The following is a 22,477-nucleotide window of genomic DNA, read 5'->3' as shown; positions in this document are numbered from 1 at the left end:
TCTTTTTCCCCACACCCTTTCTGTCCTGCAGTGAATCTCTGGAATGAAACAGCCTTCACTGTCAATTAGCAAATATACTGTGGTCAGAACTTACACAGATGTATGTGCAGGGGAGGGGAGGCATTTGGTTTCAGAGATGACTACTGACCAAATAGCTCAAATAAATTTAAATGGCTGCCAAATGAGCTAAAGCATTGTTCAAGAGGCTTCCAGAAGCTGCTCTTCTGGCTTGGCAGTCTGAGAAGGGGTTCAAGAACTTGCATTTTGAACAAGCATACCAGGGAGCAGGTGGTAGAAGCAACACTGAGAAACGTTATCTGTGCCTAAATGTCCTTTTGATGGACAGGCCTATACCCCCTCTTCTAGCCTGAACAAGCTGAAATAGCGAACTGTCTCCCAAGCGTTTGGAATAGTGGCTCACAGAACCAGCAGTGTGTGTATCTGAACCTGTCAGGTTACAAGTTTGCTTTGGAGGTGGTTTGGCCCTCTCCTGCCACTGGGCCTGCTCCTCTTCATCCTGGGTGTCCCAAGACACTGTCCTCAGGAACCCGCGCTGGAATGACACCAGACACACACAGGGAGACACTGGTTCCATGGACTGTGCTGCCTCTGTGGCCGCAGGTGTCAGGCTGTCAATGCACAGTTCTGCTTCAATGTCCCACAACAGCCTCACCCCACTCAGCCAAGCAGAATTCAGCACATGCTTTGCCTGGCCCCTTCTATTTCTCACCTCAAACAATACCCTCCCTTCCCCCAACAAGTCAGAATACTTGGGCATCATCCTAGACACTTTTTTGTTATTATTCCTTGTTCTAGAAATAACAAGATATAGCTATCACTTATTAAAATCAACACTTTACTGGTAGTAAAGCACCTCAGCTCTGTGAGGCAGCACTATAATTGTCCCTATCTGCCAAGTAATAGGCATTCAGGCTGGCTCACTTACCCAAGGTCTTGTGGCAAATGCTGGGTAAGGAGTGTGAACCGAGGCAGTCTCAAGCACAAGCCCTAGCCTACGAGCATGGCAAGATTTCTCTCATGGGGTCCTCCTCTCCTTCCACTACGCTGTTTTGGGGACCTGGGTAGGCGCCCTGACCTCGCTCCTCTGGACATGTGTCTCTATGGGTGTCCTGCAGGGACTTCTTGCCCTCAGCTCTGCCCCACCCCTAGCTGTTTTCCCTGAACAAGTAGGAAATCATTCTAAACTGGGAATCTGATGTCACTCCTCTGCAGAAACCCTTCAACGGCTCCCTGTTTTATACTCCTTGGCCTCCCAGCGAATGCAAGGTGGGAGCTGAATGCAGGATTGTCCTCTCAGCTACTATGTTTTGCTTCCCTCTCTGAGCCTGGATCTCTTCACTGGCAAATCAGAAGCACAGTGCCTGCTGAGGGCTCGTCAGAGCACACTTGGCACCTAGCAGGAGTGTGCTGGGTGCAGAGCAGGCAACTCGTGCATGACGCTTCTGTTGGTAATATGAAAGGGACAGTGTGGGGAGGGCAAGGGGGAGGAAAAATTGGTTGCTCTGAAAGGCAAGATGAATTGGAGTGGGATAACTATATCAGCACGTTGGAAATATTTTCTCACTCTTCACAACCTTCTGAGGTGCAGATGCTCTTTCAACTTTCAAATGGAGAAGCTGAAGCTGAGATGTGCACGGACCCCTTCAAGGCCACTCCAAACTGAGGCCTTTCTGAGTGCAAAGCCCTGGGTCCTCCCCTTGCCCTGCCCCTCTCTCTGGATGTGAAGTGTTGATTTGGAATTCCAACTCTTTCGGATCCTATTGGTTGAAGATCAATTGTACGTCAAAACCGTGACAAGATCTGCAGAAATTGGAGACACTAAAAGGAAATCAGGGCAAATGTTGAGGCCTGGCATTTGCAGAGTTCTGAAGAGCTCAGTCTCCCAGCACACGACACAGTCTTCGTAGTCAGAATGCACCCACCCAAATGACAAGCTGGGGCCCATTGGTGTTTCTACAACAATGAGAATATTTATTTCCCCAGACAGTAAAAATAACATTTTTCTCTCTTTTGTAAAAGTTAAGTACCATTACATTCCATTTTCTTAAATAACAAAATCCTAAAAATATATATTAAATTGTGTACAGTGCGTCACACTTCATCTTATATTTTAAAATACATGATGTTTCTGATTTATTCTCAAAGTTGCATATTAGGCATATTTACAAATAAAGCATTGTTATCCAAAGTCAAGATCCCCGCAGGAAGGTGAGTCTGGATGTAGGCAGGTCTTGATGCTTTGTGAACCCTAAGACATCAGCTTCCCCATGTGTGCGGGGAAGGCCCCCCCAACCTGCTCCTGAAGACACAGCCTTTCTGAAGCAGAAGATTTACCTTGGACTTCCCTCCACACTCCACTTTTGCCTGGTTGAGGATGTTCAACTTGGCAAGAGAAAGCCTGTGAGATGGGCCCACCTGGGGTCTGCAGGCAGAGTGAGGCCCAGTTACCCCTGAGCCATCCAGCCTGAGGGGAGGCAGCTATGGCTGGAAGGTTTGAAAAACACCCCATGCCAGGGCAGCTAAGCTGAGACCTGACCAGGAGGTAGAACAGTGAGGAAGGTAAACAAAGACACCAGAGGAACAATCAAAAGGTTAAAAATTCCCAAGGTAGTAACAAAAGCAGACATCAAACACCAAAAAGGAACTCTGAAACCCATGAGGGTGCCAGCTGACAGGGTTATGGAGTGGGGAGCTGGCCTGACTCTGTAGGAGACCTGGGGTGGCCTCATCAGAAAAGGGAGACAGTATCTCAAAAGCTACCCGCTTACAAGTGCTCATAAAGATTAATTGCCCAGGACGCACAGAGGCTTGGCTGTATGGCCTGAGTGCCCAGTGATGTCAGGACGGTCTGGCCAGACCCAGAGCTGGGTCAGGCCAACTCCTGCCTTGGGCTGACAATAGACCTGTGGGTGGGGCCTTGCCTAGGCACACCCTGTGCGTTTGGCTTTAGGGCCAGGACAGCTGTACTTGCTAATGTTTTGATCTTTGTGGGTTTCTGGCCCATTGGAATCTTGAGCCAAAGCCTACTTCTGAAATTAAAGCAACTGGGTTACCTTGCTCACACCTAGAGAGAGGGAGGCCTCAACCCTGTTCTGACGTGGTGGAAGTGGGGAAGGCATCCAGGGTTCATTCCTGCTCTTTTGGTCTGCAAGTGACTGACACATGACAGAGGCACAGGGCAGTCCCACTTGCCTTCCAGAGGGGCCCAGGACACTGTGAAGTGCAGTTAAGGGGCCAGGTTCACAGCTGGCTGAAATGCATTCACCAGGAAAGTAACAAGATTCCTGGCCCTCGGAGTGCATGCAGAGAAGGCAGGTGTGCAGACCATGCCTGGGTGAGGAAGGCACACAGGTACTGAGGCGAAAACTTCCCCTCCCCTCTATTCTCTCTGTCACCTCAAGGAAAAGACTCTGGGAGGGGGGCTCTTGTAGCAATCATTCATGGTGTTCTCCAAGGCCCCTCCCTTTCCTCTTTCATAAGCTTCTGCTGTGTGTTGTGTAAGTTACTTTTCTCAGGGTCAGCCCTTTCAAATACAAATCACTTTCAACTTTCACTTAAAGTAGCTTCTTAGATGATCAAGTGCTTCCTCGTTTGGTGCTCCTGAAAATACACCTTTACTCTCCTGGGACAATCTATTTCTCAGGTGTTGACTTAGCCACAGAGGTCCTTCCATGGGGTGTTGCTGACAGGTTCTGACCAAGGACTTGGTCAGACTGTGGCCATGGTATTTAAAGCCTGGGACAATTTAGGGCCCTCTTCCCCCACTCAGTCTTGAAACTGGTTTGGGCTTCCCATGGCCACTCCCTAGATAGTAAGTTGATTCTGGCAGCACTGAGGGTGCCAGATCCACAGGAAGGAGAGCCCTGGGGCCTCACCAGGGCTTCAGGCTCTCTCAGAGCCTGCTCTAGCCACAGGCTCGGCCAACACACAGGCTTGGCATTTAGACTCTGCAACCAGAGGTGAAAGGTGGGCACAGTCAGACTGGTGGCCCTTCAGGACGCTGCCCAAACTAGTAGTCAGTGTAAGCCTAGGCAGCTGAACAGCTGCCCCTCAGCAGGATGAACCCCTTCCTGAGGCCAAATTCCACATTCCCTTTGTGCTGTGAATGGATCTATTCACAATTCAGGCCCCTCTATGAGTGCGCACACCTGACACTTGTGTTTGAGAGGAGATTCCACAAAAGCCAGGGAAAGCTTCGAGGGGAGACTACACATGTCATTAAATTTCCAGTGGTCCTTGTGTGGGCAGGCATCTCCAGGCCCAGACCCGTCAGATAGCTGCTTCAGGGGAGTCACCCATTCCGGATCAAAGCCCGAGGACAGCACTGAGCACTCTGTGATCTCATAAGGTACCGGGGCAAGCCCCTGCCCTCCTGTGGAATTATTGCTCCATTTCCCTCCTGTGAATGTCGCCCTTTTCCTGGTTGCCAAGGATAGATGCTGACTGGCTGGCTCTACACAGCCCTCCATCTTGCTGGGAGCAGCCAGGTACAGGCTTGTTGCTAGTGTAGCTGAACCCCAGGAAGGGCTACAACAGGCAGTGGTTTAGGGACTTGGGGGAGGCCAGCAAAGTGTTCCAAGAGGGAACGTGTGAAGCAAGAGGCACAACAGGAAACAAGAACCTTTGGGAGAGTCAATCCTTGACAAAGGTCCAGGCCTGGCCTTCAGAGGCACAGGCTGCTCTTCTCAGCTGCTGCTGACAAAGCCTGATTTGGGATGGTGGAGCCTTCTAAATCAGAGATGGCGCTGATTCTCCCCATGGGTGGCCACTGCAGCTGCAGCTCTCAATCTTAGGAGGCTTATCTTTGAAGGGTCTCTAGTTCCCAAACTCTCCTTCTTACCCTATGCCAATCCCTTTGATTCATTCCCTATCCCTGTCATCTGAGGGCAGGGGCTCTGGGGCCAGGGGCCAGAGTCTTGCAAGGCTCCCCACCTAGCCATTTCTAACCCCACTTTATGCCCATGAGAAGGAGCAGAGGGCCACAGAGAATATGGACCTCAGAGAGTTTTTCATCTTCTTTTAAAATGAGAGATGACTAAAGGAAGGATTGCTGGCACTGTGTCTCACATAATGCTGCCTAAGTGCTAGTCCATGATGTTTATACTCCCTGTTCTGAACTGAGAGTCAGCTTAGAGAAACACAGAGATGGGGTCTGGTCAGGTCCCATAGGACCATGAGCTGCTTAGGGCCCAGATAAATCCAATCCAACATGGAGTAACTGAGCACCTATAAAAACTTTTCAGTAAATTTGAGGCATGAATAAATGAATGGATGTTTTATGAAACTGCTCTTTAAGCTTGCTCTTCTGGTCACCAAGTTACTGAAAGAAGTTATAAAAAAGAAGTCTGTATGTGGAAGATGTCAGGTTTAATGAGAATAAGAGTCACCAGGACTGGTTCATAGGACTCTCCTCCCCCAAAATGGGGGGTCCTTGTCTGGCACCCGGAGAGCAACGTTTGAATCAGCACAGAAATGAGTCCTCTTTAGGAATTTGGAGTGCTAATGCCCAAGAGTATAGGGCCAAGCTAACCCTCAAAAGAACCTCAGAATTCTCCGTCTGACCCTGTTCAGACATGGAGAAAGTGATATGTGTCGACAAAACAGAGAAGAAACTAGCAAAACTCAATGCATACTACACCTATCTGCCACTCGCCTGTTGTCTAGAATGTACCTGAGCCTAGTGCAGGACACAGCCACATCTGTCATTTCAGCCCCACTGTCCTAACACTCCCATTCCTAAATTAGAAAGAGAGAGTGAGAGAGGCAGGAAAGGCCGGACCCTAGGACCTAGAGTCTCTCTCATAAGTGCAGCTGATGAATAAGGTCGAATCCAGGCTATGCTTGCCCCTGCAGTAGGGTGCCCCTTCCCGGCAGGGTTCAAAGGAGGTGCCCCTGGGGGGTGAAGGGAAAGGCAGGGAGGAGCCGGTCAGAGGAAACCAGGGAGAGGTGGTCCCCAGCAGCCTTGAGCTCAGAGGTACCTCATGTCCTGGGCACAGGGTGGAGAGCCTTTTAGTCACTCACAAGAGGATTACAGTCATCTTGTTGACTCTGACCTTTGAGCTTCTTCTTAAAGATAGAAATTGAAGTAGAAGGCTCATAAAAAATGCTCCAGATTTCTCCTGATGCCCCTGATTGATGACATTCTCTAAGGTCCCCTGAAGTAGGAACACGATGGGACCTGTCAAACAAAAATAACATTTTCAAGTGGAGTAGAACAAAGTGTCACAAACAACTGCCTTTTCATGAGACACCTGTAGCTATTAAATGGGCTACACAGTGAAGCAAGCCCTTGGGAAAAAACCTAATAGCTGCTTTTAGAGAGTTGAAGGAGAAAATGTGGCCTATGGAAAGTGTGCCACAGGGCAGATTCGAACTCAGTGTAACAAAAACTTTCAAAATGGGTGACTATTCAAGTCTGGAAAGGGCAGGTCTGAAAGATTTTTTTCTTTCTTTTTAAATACAACTTTCTTCAGATGACATCTACCTGGAAGCCTACCTCAGTAAAACATAATAAAAACAAAATTGTTCTGCTTAAAAAAAAGTGGGTCCTGCCTTCAGGCTATATTCAGTACATGATAATAAGGACATTGTTTCCATGGAAAAATGTAAAGTGCAGGGTGCAGAGGCCATGGGTGGTCCCAACTTGGTCAATGACAACTCTCAAAGGCATTTAAAATGTATAAAACTTGACAGAGTGTGACAAGGTCAGGGAAATGGTGTCTTTTACAGGACTTCAACATTTGGGAAGTCCTTTAAATGGAGAGCCTGGGCTGGAACCCAGAGTAGGGGTCCAGAAAAATTAGAAAGTGCTCCCCTCAGGTAAGCATACAAACATGAGTAGCATGAACAATTACCACTTCCTGAGCAGTGAGATAAGGGAAGAAGTAAAATTTTCCAAGTTGGTCAGACTTGAAGGATGTCACTTCTCTAAGCTTCTTAAATAACTGTTTAAAGTAACTATTAAGCAATATTTAATAAAGGTTAGAATTCCTCTCCTAAGAATATTGCCCAATTTCTAGAAGGCATTGGGAGATATGTCTGAATATTGTCCTAGAACTCTCTGTTTTGCATAACGATCTCTTTAAGGAGCCGGCACAAGCCAAAAAAAAAAAAAGGAAATTGATGCTTTTATGCTCAAATTCTATTTGCATTGAAATTGTATCCTTTGGAGCAAAAAGAAAGCCCTCAAACCTTAATGAGATCTGTCCAATGGTACATTTCACTCAGCAGTGAATGAGGGATGTCTATTGCTTCAAGATTGCCTACAACTAAAGCTTTAGAATGTCCTGTCACAATAATTGTACCAGACAAGTGTGGCAAAGGAGAAAAGGAGTTCTGGGCCTTCCTCTCCAGAAAGGGGGCACCTCTTTCATACTCACTTAGATGTGACGTGCAGAAGTACCTTTGCTACAATAGCTGTAACTGTGAGGATGAGTAGAGTTGCCAGGCCATACACTGTCCATCCTAAAAATGCAAAGGACAGAGTTTTAATGATCTGGAACTCAGCTTCAGAAGATCTGTTGAAGTCCTGAGTGAACACCGGCAACCCAGAGGTATAGATCTGCCTGGGGAACTCCCTGCAGGTGTGGGGCAGTCACTAAAGGTAGCTGAGAGTCAGGCTGGTAAGGGGCCCCCAAGCCTTCGAGCACCCCACCTTGCTCTAGGGATCTTTCTTAGGGAGAGGCAGGTAGTGTGGCCATAAGTAAACTCAACCCAGATTCAAAGGGGTGATATACTGTCTCTATTGCAGAACCACAGGGCAAGCACAGATGAGTTATATAAACTCTTTTGGCCTCAATCTCCTCATCAGAGGAATGAGATGTGTGACCTGTGAAACCCTACTGGGATATTGGTTTGCAGTTATCCCAGGCCAGGTAGGTTCACTGTTAGTTCCAGCAATTTGAAGGAGAAGTTTGGAGCCCTTCACATCTTTTTCACAAGTTTGAATGGTAAGCAGGGGAAACAAGCCAGCAGGGGGTCAGCAATTTGAGCCCCCTGCGAATCTCTATGTTCTTTTCTCTGGCGTTCTCTCATGGTCCCTTCCTCTTGTAGACATTCCACTGAAGCGGTCTCTTAGTAACACTGCCCTTCTAGCCTCTGATCTCCAGGTTCATGTATGCACACTTGCACATACACACTGCACACACTCATGCTCAGATATCCAAAATCAGGCATGCACATCCCACGCCTACACATGAGCATTCTATGTTAACAAGATCAAGACCTCAATTGATAGCTAAAGAGGCCAATGACATAAAAGCCTGATCAAATTCACTTACCCTACAGATATACAAACAAACCATGCAGAGCACTGGAAGGCTCTTCTCCCTGACATTCTATGATAGGTCCTGTGGGGGCCTAGGGAAACTGTGTGGAAACCTCTATGCACTCTAATGGCACTTTGCATTTTAACCACCTTATGAAGGCTCAACTTTCTTGGCAGAAAAAAAGAATGGAGGTCTGTCCCCAACCAAGCTAGTCATTTTGAACCATTAGACCATGACCCACTCTCCATCCCTCTTCCGCACAACTTTCCTTCATAACTCTTATCACTCTCTGATTTTTTATTTCACCTCTTGTCTTTCTCTTTCCACTGATCAGCCACAGGAGGCTTGGGCTTTTGTTTGGTTCACTGTACATTCCAGTGCCCACAACATTGCCTGCTACCATGAAAACACATACCTTAAATGACTAAGAGAACTACAAATGTGAATGAGTTTGGGAACTACAACTTTGGGCCTATAAAGATAATCTCAAAATGAGAAAACAACTGGATTAGTTAATTAATCTCCATTAAAGGCACACTGCTGGCTCTTTGGAGGAGAAAGATTTTTTTTAAGGGACTAACAAGTTAGTTAATGACAGTGTCCCTCAAAGGGCAGGACAAACTTTAGTCATAGAGCCAGTACTCCAAACTTGTGTCAGAGTTAGAAACGCCCAAAACACTCATTCTCTGTAACTGCCAAGAGCACTGCTTTCAAGTTCTTCAACACGTTGACGATGCCTGGGAACTGCTACCTGGAACAGTCTGGGGTTGGTGGCTGGGGCTGGTGGTGATGACATAGAGGACTTTGGAAGACCGGGCAGCACTGATGCTGAGGTTGGCCTGCTCTGTGATCACCTCAGCCAGGGTCTGATTGGCAGTTGGCCGCTCCTGAGGCGGTTCTTCCTTGACAGCTGGAAGGTAAAAAGGAATTAACTGAGGGGAGGAAGCTTATGAAGATAACAAAGAGCTGTGGAGGCAGCATTGATTATAAAAGACTTCTCTGATTCAATTCTGGGTACAATTCTCCCCACTGACTACAAAGCAGAACTTGTCAGGCTCTGAGCCTGAAGGAGGCAGAGGGGAAAAGAGTTATCAACTCCGAATCACTTCTAATCTCTTCGTGGACACCTGAGCATGCTTTATTGTTTTTCTATTCTTAATTAAGTCTTTGTAGCTATGACTCCTTTGACTGGAATGGCCTTATTCCTTCTCTATTCACCCAAGGCCTTCCTACTTTTCAAGACTGTCCCACCAGCAGGAAGGCCCCTCCCTCTTTCTGTAGCACCCTAACTAGACTCTTCTTGAGGCTGTTGCCATTTGACTAAGGTCTTAGACATCTCCTGTGTTTCTTGCATACTAGCAAAGAGACATGCCAGGTACACATGCTCATGATATGCCCTTAAGGGGCATCTGAAGAAATATGTAAGCCACTCTTTAGGGACTGGCTGAGATATTTAGAGGTAGGAGGATAAATCAAATAATTCCTTTACTTATGGCCTCTTCTAGTTTTGCCAATTTCAGCTTTCTTTTAGTTATTATTATAACCCTCCTGAGTTGAATCAGTAACTCCATACTAGTAGTCCTTTTAGCAAGAACTACCCAGGTGTGGAAAGGCACAGCATGGTACTTGCAAGAGGAGCTCCCATGGGGATGAGAAAGTCTTACCTTGGTATAAAACAGCAAATCCCTGGGCCTGATTGATGCGATCAGAGAAGAAATACAAAATGACAAAATCCAGAGAGACGTTAAAGGACAAGGGTGGGCGGTTCCTTCCATTGAAACGGACCAGGACTCGGTGGGTATAGCCGTCCAGCAGCTCCACCATGTCTGCGGAATCCCTGATGTCAAATAAGGTGAAGGTGAAGTGGATCTGGGAGGCTCCTGGAACTCGGATGGTCCAGTAGCAGACTCTCCCTGTGGCATAGGTGTCAGGAAAGTCAGGGGAATAGACAACTGAAGTCATGGCCGAGTAATTCCCACCACAGGCACCGACAAGAGCTGCAAGAGACAAAAGGATGTGGGTCCTTAGTCTGGCTCGGAGGCAGGGCTCACTTTCCAACCTATTACAAACAAAACTCTTCCTAACTAATGTAATCCAGTTAGGGGTATTGTTTTTTGTCTATAAAACCGGACTGTCTTATGTTTCAGGATCGAATCACTAAATGAATTGCTTAGATCCTGAACAAATGACTGTGGAGGCCTTTTCTTTTTTGTGTGTGTGCCTGGGAGACATTAGAATTAGCACAGAGCACAGTGGCACAGGCTAGGTGGGGCTGGGCTGGAGTCACAGAGTCTGGGTTCAGGACCAGCTGGGCCATGTGATCCCAGGGACTGTGCTACAATTCCAGGCCTCTCACTCTCTCAGTTCTTAGGATGGAGAGACTACCACCTGCTCCTGTGGTGCACAAATATATGAGGACAGATGAGGCAAAGCAAATGAAAACCCTGGGACCTATTTGTATGGGAGACACTTAAAGAGGAAAAGTCACAAAGGGCTTTATAGCTGCTGAGAGGTATAACACTCATAGGAGGGTTCACAATTATTTTTCAAGTAGGTCACTGTGGCATATGAAAATGACTTTCTGCAAAGAGGAAGCACTAGTTCTGATGATGCACTTTTGATTTCTCTGGACTCCCATATTTGAAGGAGGGTATACAAGTACTTCTCTATATCTTATATACAAAAAAAAAAAAAGCAAACAAAGTTCTTGAAATGAAAATTCCTGAGAGGGAATGTAGGGCTGGGATTTTAAAAGCAGGCTCTGAGGGAGTTTGGTTTCCCTTCAGAATATAGAAAGTAATAAAAGAATACTGTTTTCATCCTAACAGTGAGAAAGAAGTCTAAAACTTCTCTTCAACACATAAAACCTGTCTCAAGAAAACTAAGGGAATTTAATACTAAAAAGTAAGAAGCCCCTCAAGGAAGTACCAGGCCAGACAAAGTGTTTCATATCTGACAGAGAACAAGTAGAAGGAAGGCCACTATTAAAGCAGTAAGAAGAAAGCAATTGAATAGCTGAATGTGGACTACCCTCTCAGTCTAAAACACAGGAGTCCTGTGCAGGTCTCTGTAACTCGCAAAGATTCCCTGCTTCTGGGGGAAAAGTAGGAGTAAAAATCAGCAGTCCCTGGTTGCCTTGAACCCCAGGACCCTGCAACAATGCAAAGCAGAGGTCTGCTACCCCTGACAGAGGGGCAGGAAACTATCTCCTTCCCCATACTCAATACAGTATTTGGCTGCCCGAGAGAGGAAGAGTTTGCAGGAATGCTGAAAAGGCCACCTCTGAGGCCCAGTAACTGGTCCTGCCTACAACTGAAGAGCACAGAACTGAGAACCACCTCGCACCACTACCTCACCAGGAGCATCAAGTTACAAGCAATTACAGTCCACCAATAAGTGAGGAGAGAAAATGTGGAGAAAGTTCCCTCTTTGGTATAGGCTTGAAGGAACTGCTCAAAGCTGAGGTGGAAAGGTAACAATGAAAAAACCTCAAAGAACCCCAAAAAACACTGGTCTCCCAGCTTCCACACTAAGCACAACATAACAGCAGTTCCTCACTGGAGGAATCAGAAGCTCACTCAACTACTAAACAGCTCTAGTTCCTTTATTGAACAAATTTTCCCATTACCATGGAATCAGAACCTCACTCAACTACTAAACAGCTCTAGTTCCTTTATTGAACAAATTTTCCCATTACCATGGTGAATACTATTTACTACACCCTCTACAATTCCTCTACACACAGCATATGGCATTTAAAAGAAAATTACATTGCTCCCTAGCCAGGATCACAAAGGAAAAATTGGGAGAAAACACAAATAAATAGAATCATAAACGAAAGAGGAAGAATTACAATAGACCCTGTAGAAATCAAAAGAAAAATCAGAGATTACTATGAACATTTATATGTAAACAAGTTCAACAATCTAGAAGAGATGGACAAATTCCTGGAACGATGTAATCATCCAAAAATAGATAAAGAAGAAACAGAACACCTATACAGACTAATTACAAGTAGTGAAATTGAAACAATAATCAAAACACTCCCCCAAAACAAAAGCCCAGGACCAGACAGCTTTACAAATGAATTCTACCAAATGTTTAGAAATTAACTAGTGTCTATCATATACAAGCTTTCAAAAAATCGAGAAAGAAGGGATATTACCAAATATGTTCTATGAAGTCACATTACACACTAATACCAAAACCAAATAAAGACAACACACAAAAATCCTCAATAAAATTCTCGACATCAGAATCCAACAATACATCAAAAGGTAATACACCATGATCAGGTGGGATTTACTCCAGGGATACATCCGAAAATCAATTAATATATATAATCCAGTACATCAACAAAAAGAAAAATAAAAACCCTATGATCATATAAATATCTATGCTGAGAAAGCATTCAACAAAGTTGAAAGTTCAACATCCATTTATGATGAAGGCCCTTGAAACATACCTAATATGATAAAAGTCATGTATGACAAATCCACAGCCAATATTATTCTTAATGATGAAAAGCTGAAAGCTTGCCAGTGCTTTTCATTCACTCATTTTTTTTTGAGAAGAGAAGCTGCTTTAAAAAAATTATTTATTTATGCATACAGAACTGGGGTACAGGCCAGAGGTGCGGCACAGTGAGAGGATTCACCAGAGACAGAGTGGGCAACAAAACAGGCAGATTGACTGAAACACACTGCTGAGGGGAACAGCAGGTGAGACAGGAGAGGTCTGCTGCACCATGTGGGTCCCTGGCAGGGATTGAACTCACAGTGAAGTGGCTACAGCTAGCTTTGCTTAAACCCGTTGCACCACCAGAAAGACACACCTCTGCTTTTCAATGTAATACAGGAAATCCTAGCCAGAGCAATAAGACAAGAGAAATATATACAAGGAATCCAAGTAGGGAAAGAAGAAGTAAAACTATCACTATTTGTAGATGATATGATAATATACATAGAGAACCCTAGACATAAATGAACAATGATATAAAATAAATAAATTAAAAAAATATATAGTGCACTCAAGGAAGGAAGGAATAGAGGAAGAAGGAAGGAAGAGAGGGAAAGAGTAAGGAGTTTGCTCATCTATAAAATGAAAATAACAATATCATCTCCTTTTTGGAGTTATAAGAATTAAATTGAGTTGACACCTGTAAAGTGTTTAGTATAGGATCTGTAAGATCATAAAGTGTCAGTCATGCCATTATTATTATTATTAATAGTAGTAGTAGTAATATATTTTGTAAAGAAGAAAGTATCCAAGTTAAACTAATGTTTTTATGTTAATATAACCACTTAAAAATATATTTTCCAAAATAAAAGAATTATATTTCAACAGCAAAGGCAGATCTTAAACTTAGAATTTTCTCTTCCCAGATGTATGTCATACATCTCTAGTTCAGCAATTTTGAAAGCACACACATGACATCTATATGCTTATTAAAATTTAGTGCCATATGCAACAGAAAACTTGGGTTTTAGGAATATATTCAAGATTATATGTTTTGAAGGGGGATCAGTCTAACACATGGGCAGGCTTAGGACCTGGACTAGACCTGTGCAAAAACCTACAGTACTAAGGAACCAGAGTCCTCCTGCCTTCTGTGATTTAGCACCTGTTCTCCTCTCCAGCCCCCCTTAATATTAGTTCAGTCAGTGTCTTCAGAAATAAATTTCAGGAATTGGCTGGAACAACTAGCTGAATGTTCTGCTTCTAAACACAAAAAATAATGAACATGCCGCAGGAAACATACCTTAACCAAATGGGACCCAGTCATGAGTCAGATGTATTGACACCCAGAAAAGAAAATGGAAACATAAAATATATCATCTGATGTTACTGATTTCTTTCTGTTTGCATGATATTTTGAATTTATGTTGGTGCATACTTCATTCCTTTCTGTGGCTGAATAATATGTCACTGTACAGATGTACCACCTTTTGCTTATCTAGTCATTAATGAGGGACATTTGGGTTGTTGTTTCTTTTTGGTTATTAAGAATAATGTTGCGGCCCTCCCTGGTGGCGCAGCGGGTTAAAGCGCAGCACTGAGAATCTGAAGCCACTTCCGCATGAGTTCGATTCCCGCCTGCTGCCTGCCCCGGAGGAGCCCACATGGCGGGCCAGACCTCTCCTGGCCCGCCCACTGCTTCCCTCAGCAGTGTACTTCGTCGATCTGCCTGTTCTGCTCCCCACTCTGTCTCTGGTGAAGCCTCTCACCGCCCCCTTTTCTTGCCTGTACCCCAGTTCTGTATGAAAAAATAAATAAATCTTTAAAAAAAAAAAAAAAAAAAAAATTTGCTAGGGTTTTTGCCTGAAAAAAATTTTTTTTTTAAATTTGAACACATATGTTTAACTTTTTCAGGTATATATCTAGGAGTGGAATTTATAGTTTATATGGTTATTTTTTGTTTCACACTTTGAGGAAATGCTAGACTACACCATTTTACATTTCCACCGACAATGTATGAAGGTTCTGATTCTTCTATATCTTCAACATTTGTTTTTCATTTTTAAAAATTAATATTATATTCTATTTAAAACAGAAAAATGGGTAGTGAACTCACATACCCTGCTTCTGTCTACTGTCTAGTTCCATGGCTTCTTGGCAGTGTGGGCCCTGGCAAGTTATGTAGCCTTTCCATGACTTCTGACTCTTCTGTAAAATGAGAGTGAAAATAATATTGCCTTTCCCAAATGGCTGCCTGGAGGATCTAATGTGATAATTCTTAAAAAGTCTTAATATATATCAAGTACTCAATAAACATTTATCTTCTTTCTTTTTTCACTGAAGAGTATAGCAAGCAATTTATAAGCTGAGCAAACATCTTCTGAATTGGGGTGTTGATACAGAGGATTTTATAATAACTAACTCTAGAAATGATGTACAGCACATATTATTTATGCCAACTATTGTTGTTGTTTTTTTTTTTTAGATTTATTTATTTATACAGAACTGGGGTACAAGGCCAGAGGTGCAGGGATGATTAGAGGATTCACCAGAGTCAGAGTAAGAAGCAGAGTAGGCAGATTGATGAACTACACTGCTGAGGGGAGCAGCGGGTAGGACAGGAGAGGTCTGCTGTGCCATGTGGATCACCTCGGGGTTGGGGGTCAAACTTGTACCGAAGCATTTGGTCAGCTTTGCAGTGCTGTGCTTTAACCCCAACTATTTTTCTTTAAAAGTTAGCTAAAGTTCAAATTGAGTATTTATCTTGACAAAAGTTGTATAGGAAGTCACTGTTTAACCTCTGATGGGGACACAAAGTAAAAATTAACAATTTACCCCATGAGTTCTGCTTGCCAGTCTTCCCTGACAAACACCCATGCTCTAGGCAATGCCTACATTACAATCTTCAAAAGGCTCAATCATAAGTGGATTGAGTTTTATAGTCAACATATATAATGATTAAATTATGTTCTCCAAAAAGGTATTCAAGTCCTCATGCCTGGTATTTGTGAATGTGACCTTCGCAGTAGACTCTTTGTAGATGTTATCAAATTAAGAAGAGACTACTAGTTTAGGCTGGGTCCTAAATCCGGTGAGTAGTATCCTTCGAATGAAATACAGAGAAAAAGAGAGGCACAGACAAAGAGGGAAAATGGACATGTGAAGAACCAGGCAGAGACCAGAGTGATGCAGCTACAAGTAAGGAATACCAAGAATTGCCAGCAACGACCAGAAGAGATGAAGACACAAAGGACTCTTTCCTGAAGCTCAGAAGGAGAATAGTCCTGATACCTTAGTTTTGCACTTCTATTCTCCCAAACTACAACAGAATAAATTTCTGTTTTCAGCTACCCAGTTTGTGATGACTTATTATGAAAGCCCTAGGAAACTAATACACCCTAGGATGTTTTTGCTTAAAATGAGCTGCTTTGTCTAATCAAGATATCAGGCACACATCTACTTTAGCCTAATTACTAACAAAGACACTAGAGACTCAATCGTGTATCTCAGTAATATGAAGTCTTTCCTTCTACCTGCCTTATTTGTGACTATCTCCTTTCTACTACTGTAAAATCTGGCGCTTCACTGTTCCTGTGGCTTCCACAGAGTCTAACCAATGCTGAGAAAATATGGGTGGATTATGACATGGGATTAGTGGTCCAGTGGTTAGACCATGTCACAGCATCTCACAAATGTGGCAGGTTAGAGAGGAGGGGAGTCAGGACACATTCAGTATCAGGACTAGAAAGACAATTCCAAGTTTACATTCTCACCTCAGTTTGTGTATTACAATAAGGTATCAATCTCACATGCCTAAAAAAGCACTAAACGGGCACTGAAGTTATACAAATCAAAAGAATGTTAAAGCTGATACCAAATAGTTTTATCAGTGTCTACATTAAATTGGAAAGGTTATTTTTTCTAGGTTGTCAAGTATGTCACAATAGATCACATTACTTCAAAGCACATGGCACAACAGTAATTACTTGTTAAATATTTGTCCCACCTTCGATAGTAGAAGGCTGGAGCTTGTTCTCATTCGAGGCTATATCCCCAGGGTCCAGTCAGTGCCTGGACTGCAGCAGGTGCCTAATAAGTATTGCTAATTGAATGAATGAATAAATGGAAGGCAGTAAGGGTGAGTGAGCTTGTTCCTTTGGGACTCCTATGCCTTGGACAGTTATGCACCTGGGGTATACTCACTGTCAAAGAGGATGATCCTGCCATCACCACCACAGGGCTGGGTGTGATCTCCGAAGCAGACACTGTTGCACTCAGTACTGGCTGCCTCCCCATATTGCCAGTAATCAGGATTGTTTCCACAGAAGCAAGCATAGCCTGACTCCATCCCAGCAAACTGTGACAACAGAGAAACATCATTTAGTGAGCATCAGCCTGGGGTGTCAGGTGACCAAAGGAGTCTATCAGGGTTGACCCTAGTAAGCAAAAAGCCTTATTTTTTCAGCCCCTACCCCTGGCACCTCTCCTTTGTCCTGCATTCATAATACTCCATTCACAGTGACCAATAACTTCTTCAATGGCCTTTCCTTCAAGTGTTTTAAATTTCTATTGTATTTAAGTAAGTTTTAAGGACAGTAGATCCCATCAAGTTGAAACATTAATGATAACAACTAAAGATTTTCTTGAATATCTATACATATTAGGTAGTAAGTGCTTCAGCGCTAGTATTCACAACAAACACCTTATAGACTCCATTTAAAACTTTTATTTTATTCTTTATATTGCCCATACAGTAAAAGCATTTATATGGTATATAATTCTATAACTGTTAACCCATGTATAGATTTGTGCAGCCACCATTATAACCAGGTGCATCACTCCAGTAACATCCCTCCTATAACCCTTGCAAACCACTAATTAGTTTTCTACTGCTATAGAAAAGATTTGCCTCAATTTATGAGATTACACTAAAATAAATCCATCATCAGTTAAAAATATTCTAAATTGGGCCCTCCCTGGTGGTACAGCGGGTTAAAGCACTGCATTAAGAAGCTAAAGCCACTTCCGCATGAGTTCGATTCCCGCCTGCCCCGGAGGAGACCACATGGCGTGGCAGACCTCTCCTGACCCGCCCGCTGCTCCCCTCAGCAGTGTACTTCGTCGATCTGCCTGTTCTGTTCCCCACTCTGTCTCCGGTGAAGCCTCTCACCACCCCTGAGCCTCTGGCCTGTACCCCAGTTCTGTATGTACAAATAAATAAATCTTTTTAAAAAAAAATTCTAAATTGTGGAGGTGCTTCAAACTGCTAAATACAGAGCTTTCATATGACCCAGCAATCCCACTTCTAGGTATCTACCCAAAAGACACAAAAACACTGATTCAAAAAGATACCTGTACCCCCATGTTTATTGCTGCTTTATTTACAATTGGAAAGACATGGAAACAGCCCAAATACCCAAAAGTAGATGAATGGATTAAAAGGATGTGTACATATACACAATGGAATATTACTCAGCAACCAAAAAAATAAAACCATGCCTTTTGCAGCAACATGGATAGAGCTGGCAGGGATCATCATTAGTAAAATAAGCCAGAAAAAAAGGGAAAAATATTGGATGGTTTCACTCATAGCAGGAGTATAACAGACCATGAGAGAAAATAATAATTATAATGAATAGCTATATACCAGAGACATTTTATGGGGATGGAGTGGGAAATGGGATCAAAAACAGTGAGGGGAAGGAAATACACTGGACTATGGTGATGGCATATGAGTGATTTGGTGATGGGAAGCCCACAGGGATTACAACTGAGATGAAAAAAAATGATGTACAAAATGATGTAAAAATAAACTATTACATTATTTTAAAAATACCCTAAATTGGCCCTCTCTGGTGGCGCAGCGGGTTAAAGCACTTCACTGAGAAGCTTAAGCCACTTCCGCATGAGTTTGATCCCCGCCTGCCCCGGAGGTGACCACATGGCGTGGCAGACCTCTCCCGACCCGCCCGCTGCTCCCCTCAGCAGTGTACTTCGTCGATCTGCCTGTTCTGCTCCCCACTCTGTCCCTGGTGAATCCTCTCACCCTCCGCATTTCCGGCCTGTACCCCAGTTCCGTATGAATAAATAAATAAATCTTTAAAAAAAAAATTCCCTAAATTGAAAATACATTTAATACAACCAACATACCACACAAAACAGCTTAGCCTAGCCTACTTTAAATGTGTTTAGAGGATTTACATTAGCTTATACTTGAAGAAAATCATCTACAAAAAGTCTGTTTCATAGTAAGTATTGAACTGCTTGCGTAATTTTTTGAGTATAGTAGTGAAAGTGAAAAACAGAATGATGCCTACTTTTTATACCTTAATAAAGTAAAAAAATTATGGGTTGAACCACTGTTAAACTGGGGACTGTTTGTCTTTTCAAATTGTCATATGCTACTGACTAAATTATGAATCTCCCCCAAATTTATATTTTGAAAGCTAATTCTCAATGTGATGTTATTTTGAGATGGGACTTTTGAGGGAATGATTGGGTAATGAGGGCAGGGCCTTTAAGAATGGTATTTGTGCTCTTTTATAAGAGAACCCAGAAAACTCTCTTGTCCTATCTACCATGTCAGAACTCATTGAGATGGCTATGAACCAGGAAATAAGCCCTAATCACACACCCAATTTGCTAGTAGCTTGATCTCACATTTCTCAGCCTTCCAGAACTGTGAGAAATCCATGTCTGTTTTTCTTTTAAGATTTATTTATTTATGCATACAGAACTAGGGTATAGGCCAGAGGTGCTGGGGATGAGAGGAGTCACCAGCGACAGAGTGGGGAGCAGAATAGGCAGATGTACTGAAATACACTGCTGAGAGCAGCAGGTAAGACAGAAGAGGTCTGCAGCACCATGTGGCTCTCCTCCCTGTCAGGGATCAAACTCATGCTACAGTGGCTGCAGATAGCTTCATAGTGCTGTGTCTTAACCCCTTGCACCACCAGGGAGGCCCCATACATGTCCGTTTTTAATCTACCCAGTCTATGGTATTTTTGTTACAGTATCCTGAAAGATTAAGACAACATATACATGAAATCATATAGTATGGGACCTACTGAAACTGGCTTTTTTCACTCAGCATATCTTTGAAGTTTACCAATATCGGTGCAGGTATCAATAGTTCACTCCTTTATACTGCTGAGTGGTAGTCCATCATATGGTTGTACCACAGTTAATACATCAGATTGTTTCTAGTTTTTCATGATTATGGAAAGAGTGACTACAAATGTGCACAGATTTTCATTTCCTAGGGAATATACCTAGGAGTGGGAATGCTGGATTTTATGGTAGTTGGATATTTATAAGAAACTACCCAACTATTTTCAAAGCAACTGTACTATTTACATTCACAAAACAGTGTATGAGTCTCAGCTGCTTGTCAAATTGCTCCTGTCAAAATTTGTTAATGCCAGTATATTCTAAAGTTGTACAGTGGTTTCTTATTGTGTGTTTAATTTACATTCATTCTAATACTTAATAATGCTGAATGTCTTTTCATGCACTTGTTTGCCATCTATATATCCTCTTCGGTGAAGAATCTGTTTAATGAATCTTCTACACATTTATTTATCTATTTTACTATTGAGGAGAGATTCTCTGCCCTCTGCATATTCTAAATACAAAATCTTTTGTTACACACAGGTTGCATATATTTTCTCTGAGGTTACAGCTTTTGCTTTCATTCTCTTAAAAATGTCTTTTGCACAGCAAAAGTTTTAAATTTTGATTAAGTCCAAATTAAATTTTTTTCATTTATAGATTGTGCTTTTATGATATGCCTAGAAACTTTCTGCTAAAACTGGTCATAAAGATTTCCCCTTTTGCTTTCTTCTAAATATTATAGTTTTATATTTTATAGTTAGACCAAAGATCCATTTTGAACTGCGTCTAGTTTTTTGTGTTTAACACCTTTCAGGTTAGTATAATTTTTTTTTTTTTTTTAAAGATTTATTTATTTTTGCATACAGAACTGGGATACAGGCCAGAGACTCAGGGGCAGTGAGAGGCTTCACCAGAGACAGAGTGGAGATCAGAACAGGCATATCGATGAAGTACACTGCTGAGGGGAGCAGCGGGTGGGTCAGGAGAGCTCTGCCACACCATGTGGTCACCTCCGGGGCAGGCGGGAATCGAACTCATGAGGAAGCGGCTTTAGATTCTCAGTGCTGTGCTTTAACCTGCTGCGCCACCAGGGAGGGCCAATTTTTTTAGTATAATATTTTAATGATTCACCCAAGCTGTTATATATCAGTATGTCTTATTATTTCTTTCTTTTTTTTTTTTTTTTGCTAAGTAATATTCTACAGCTTGGATATACCATAATTTGGTTGTCCAAGTAAATGAACATTTGAGTTATTTAAAGTTTGGGTCTATTATGGATAATAGTGCTATGAATAATATATGTATAAGTCTTAATGTGAACATAGGTTTTCACTTCTCAGGTAAATACTTAGATGTGATACTGATGAATTATAAGACAGCAGATATATTTAACTTTATAACTTCAAAACCATCTCTAAAAAAGTTGCACCATTTTACATTCCTACCAGCATTTTAGGAGAATTCCAATCCCTCTATATTCTTACCAATTCTTAGTATTTTCAATATTTTAAACTTTAGTCATTCTAGAAGAATTTAGCAGTATCTCACTCTGTTTTGGTTTTTATTTTAAGATTTATTTTATTTATGCATACAGAACTGAAGTACAGGTCTGAGGTGCAGGGGATGGATTTACCAGAGACAGAGTGGAGCACGCAGCAGGCAGACTGATGAAGTACACTGCTGAGGGGAGCAATGGGCAAGACAGGAGAGGTCTGCTGCGCCGTGTGGATCACCTCTAGGGCAGGGAATTGAACTTGTACTGAAGCATTGAGGCTACCTTGTAGTGCTGCGCTTTAACCTGCTGCACCACCAGGGAGGACCCTCACTGTGGTTTTAATCTGTGTTTCTCAGATACTAGTGATGTTGCACATCTGCTTTCTTCCAGAACATTTCACCTATCACTTCTCTCACTGAATTACCTTAGCATCTTTGTAAAATACCTTTTGTCTATATAAGTGCAGGTCTATTTCAGGGCTCATTTTGCAGTTCTATTGATATGCATAGCAAGGGGTAGAAAAGTTTGCCTTTAATTAAAGGTCAGAAAGTGAAATGTTAGGTACACCATGTGGTTTTTTTTTCAACCACTCAACTTAGCTGAGTAGCTTGAGTAGATGAAAGGGCATGGTTATGTTTCAATAAAACTTTATTTACAAAAATAAGTAGGTGGTAGGATTTGGCCCCCATATCATTGTTTGCTAGCATCTCAACTGTATGATAAATTATGCTTATGTCAATACCGTTCTTGATTACTATAGCTTTAGAAAATCTTGAGGGCAGGCAGGATGATTCCTCCAAAATTGATCTTTTTCATTATTAGGTTATTTGCCTTTCCATGTTATTTTTGGATGAGCTTATCAATTTATTCAAAATTTTATTAGGAGTGGTTTGAATCTCTATGTGAATTTTTTTCCCATTTTAAAATTACTTTTATTATTATTTACATCATTTTGTGCCTTTTTCCATTTCAGTTGTAATCCCTATGGACTTCCCATCACCAATTCACCCATGTGCCATCACCATAGTACTGTGCACTCTCCCCCTCCACCCATTTTTGATCCCATTCCCCACTCCTCCCCCGTAAAATGTTTCTGGTATATAGTTCATTATTTCCCCCCCCC

The 22,477-nt window shown here is 42.6% G+C and overlaps 1 protein-coding gene across 1 annotated transcript in view; it reads right to left on the bottom strand.

Annotated features, from left to right (window-relative positions):
- Positions 1-1,976: 1,976 nt before the first annotated feature.
- Positions 1,977-22,477, bottom strand: part of KREMEN1 (kringle containing transmembrane protein 1) — a gene marked incomplete at its 5' end in the record, with an annotated part of 65,498 nt that continues 44,997 nt past the window's right edge. The window contains 5 exons of the mRNA XM_012730831.1: positions 1,977-6,199; positions 7,401-7,485; positions 9,040-9,198; positions 9,953-10,285; positions 16,950-17,103. Coding sequence (XP_012586285.1) covers positions 6,031-6,199; positions 7,401-7,485; positions 9,040-9,198; positions 9,953-10,285; positions 16,950-17,103 — 900 coding nt within the window. The remainder of the gene's footprint in view (positions 6,200-7,400; positions 7,486-9,039; positions 9,199-9,952; positions 10,286-16,949; positions 17,104-22,477) is intronic.

This window comes from Condylura cristata, unplaced genomic scaffold, assembly GCF_000260355.1.
Source record: "Condylura cristata isolate star-nosed mole 26May11 unplaced genomic scaffold, ConCri1.0 scaffold00029, whole genome shotgun sequence".
In the NCBI taxonomy this organism is placed as follows: domain Eukaryota; kingdom Metazoa; phylum Chordata; class Mammalia; order Eulipotyphla; family Talpidae; genus Condylura; species Condylura cristata.
The sequence above is the reverse complement of the archived record's forward strand: the minus strand, read 5'-3'. Positions and strand labels throughout refer to the sequence as shown.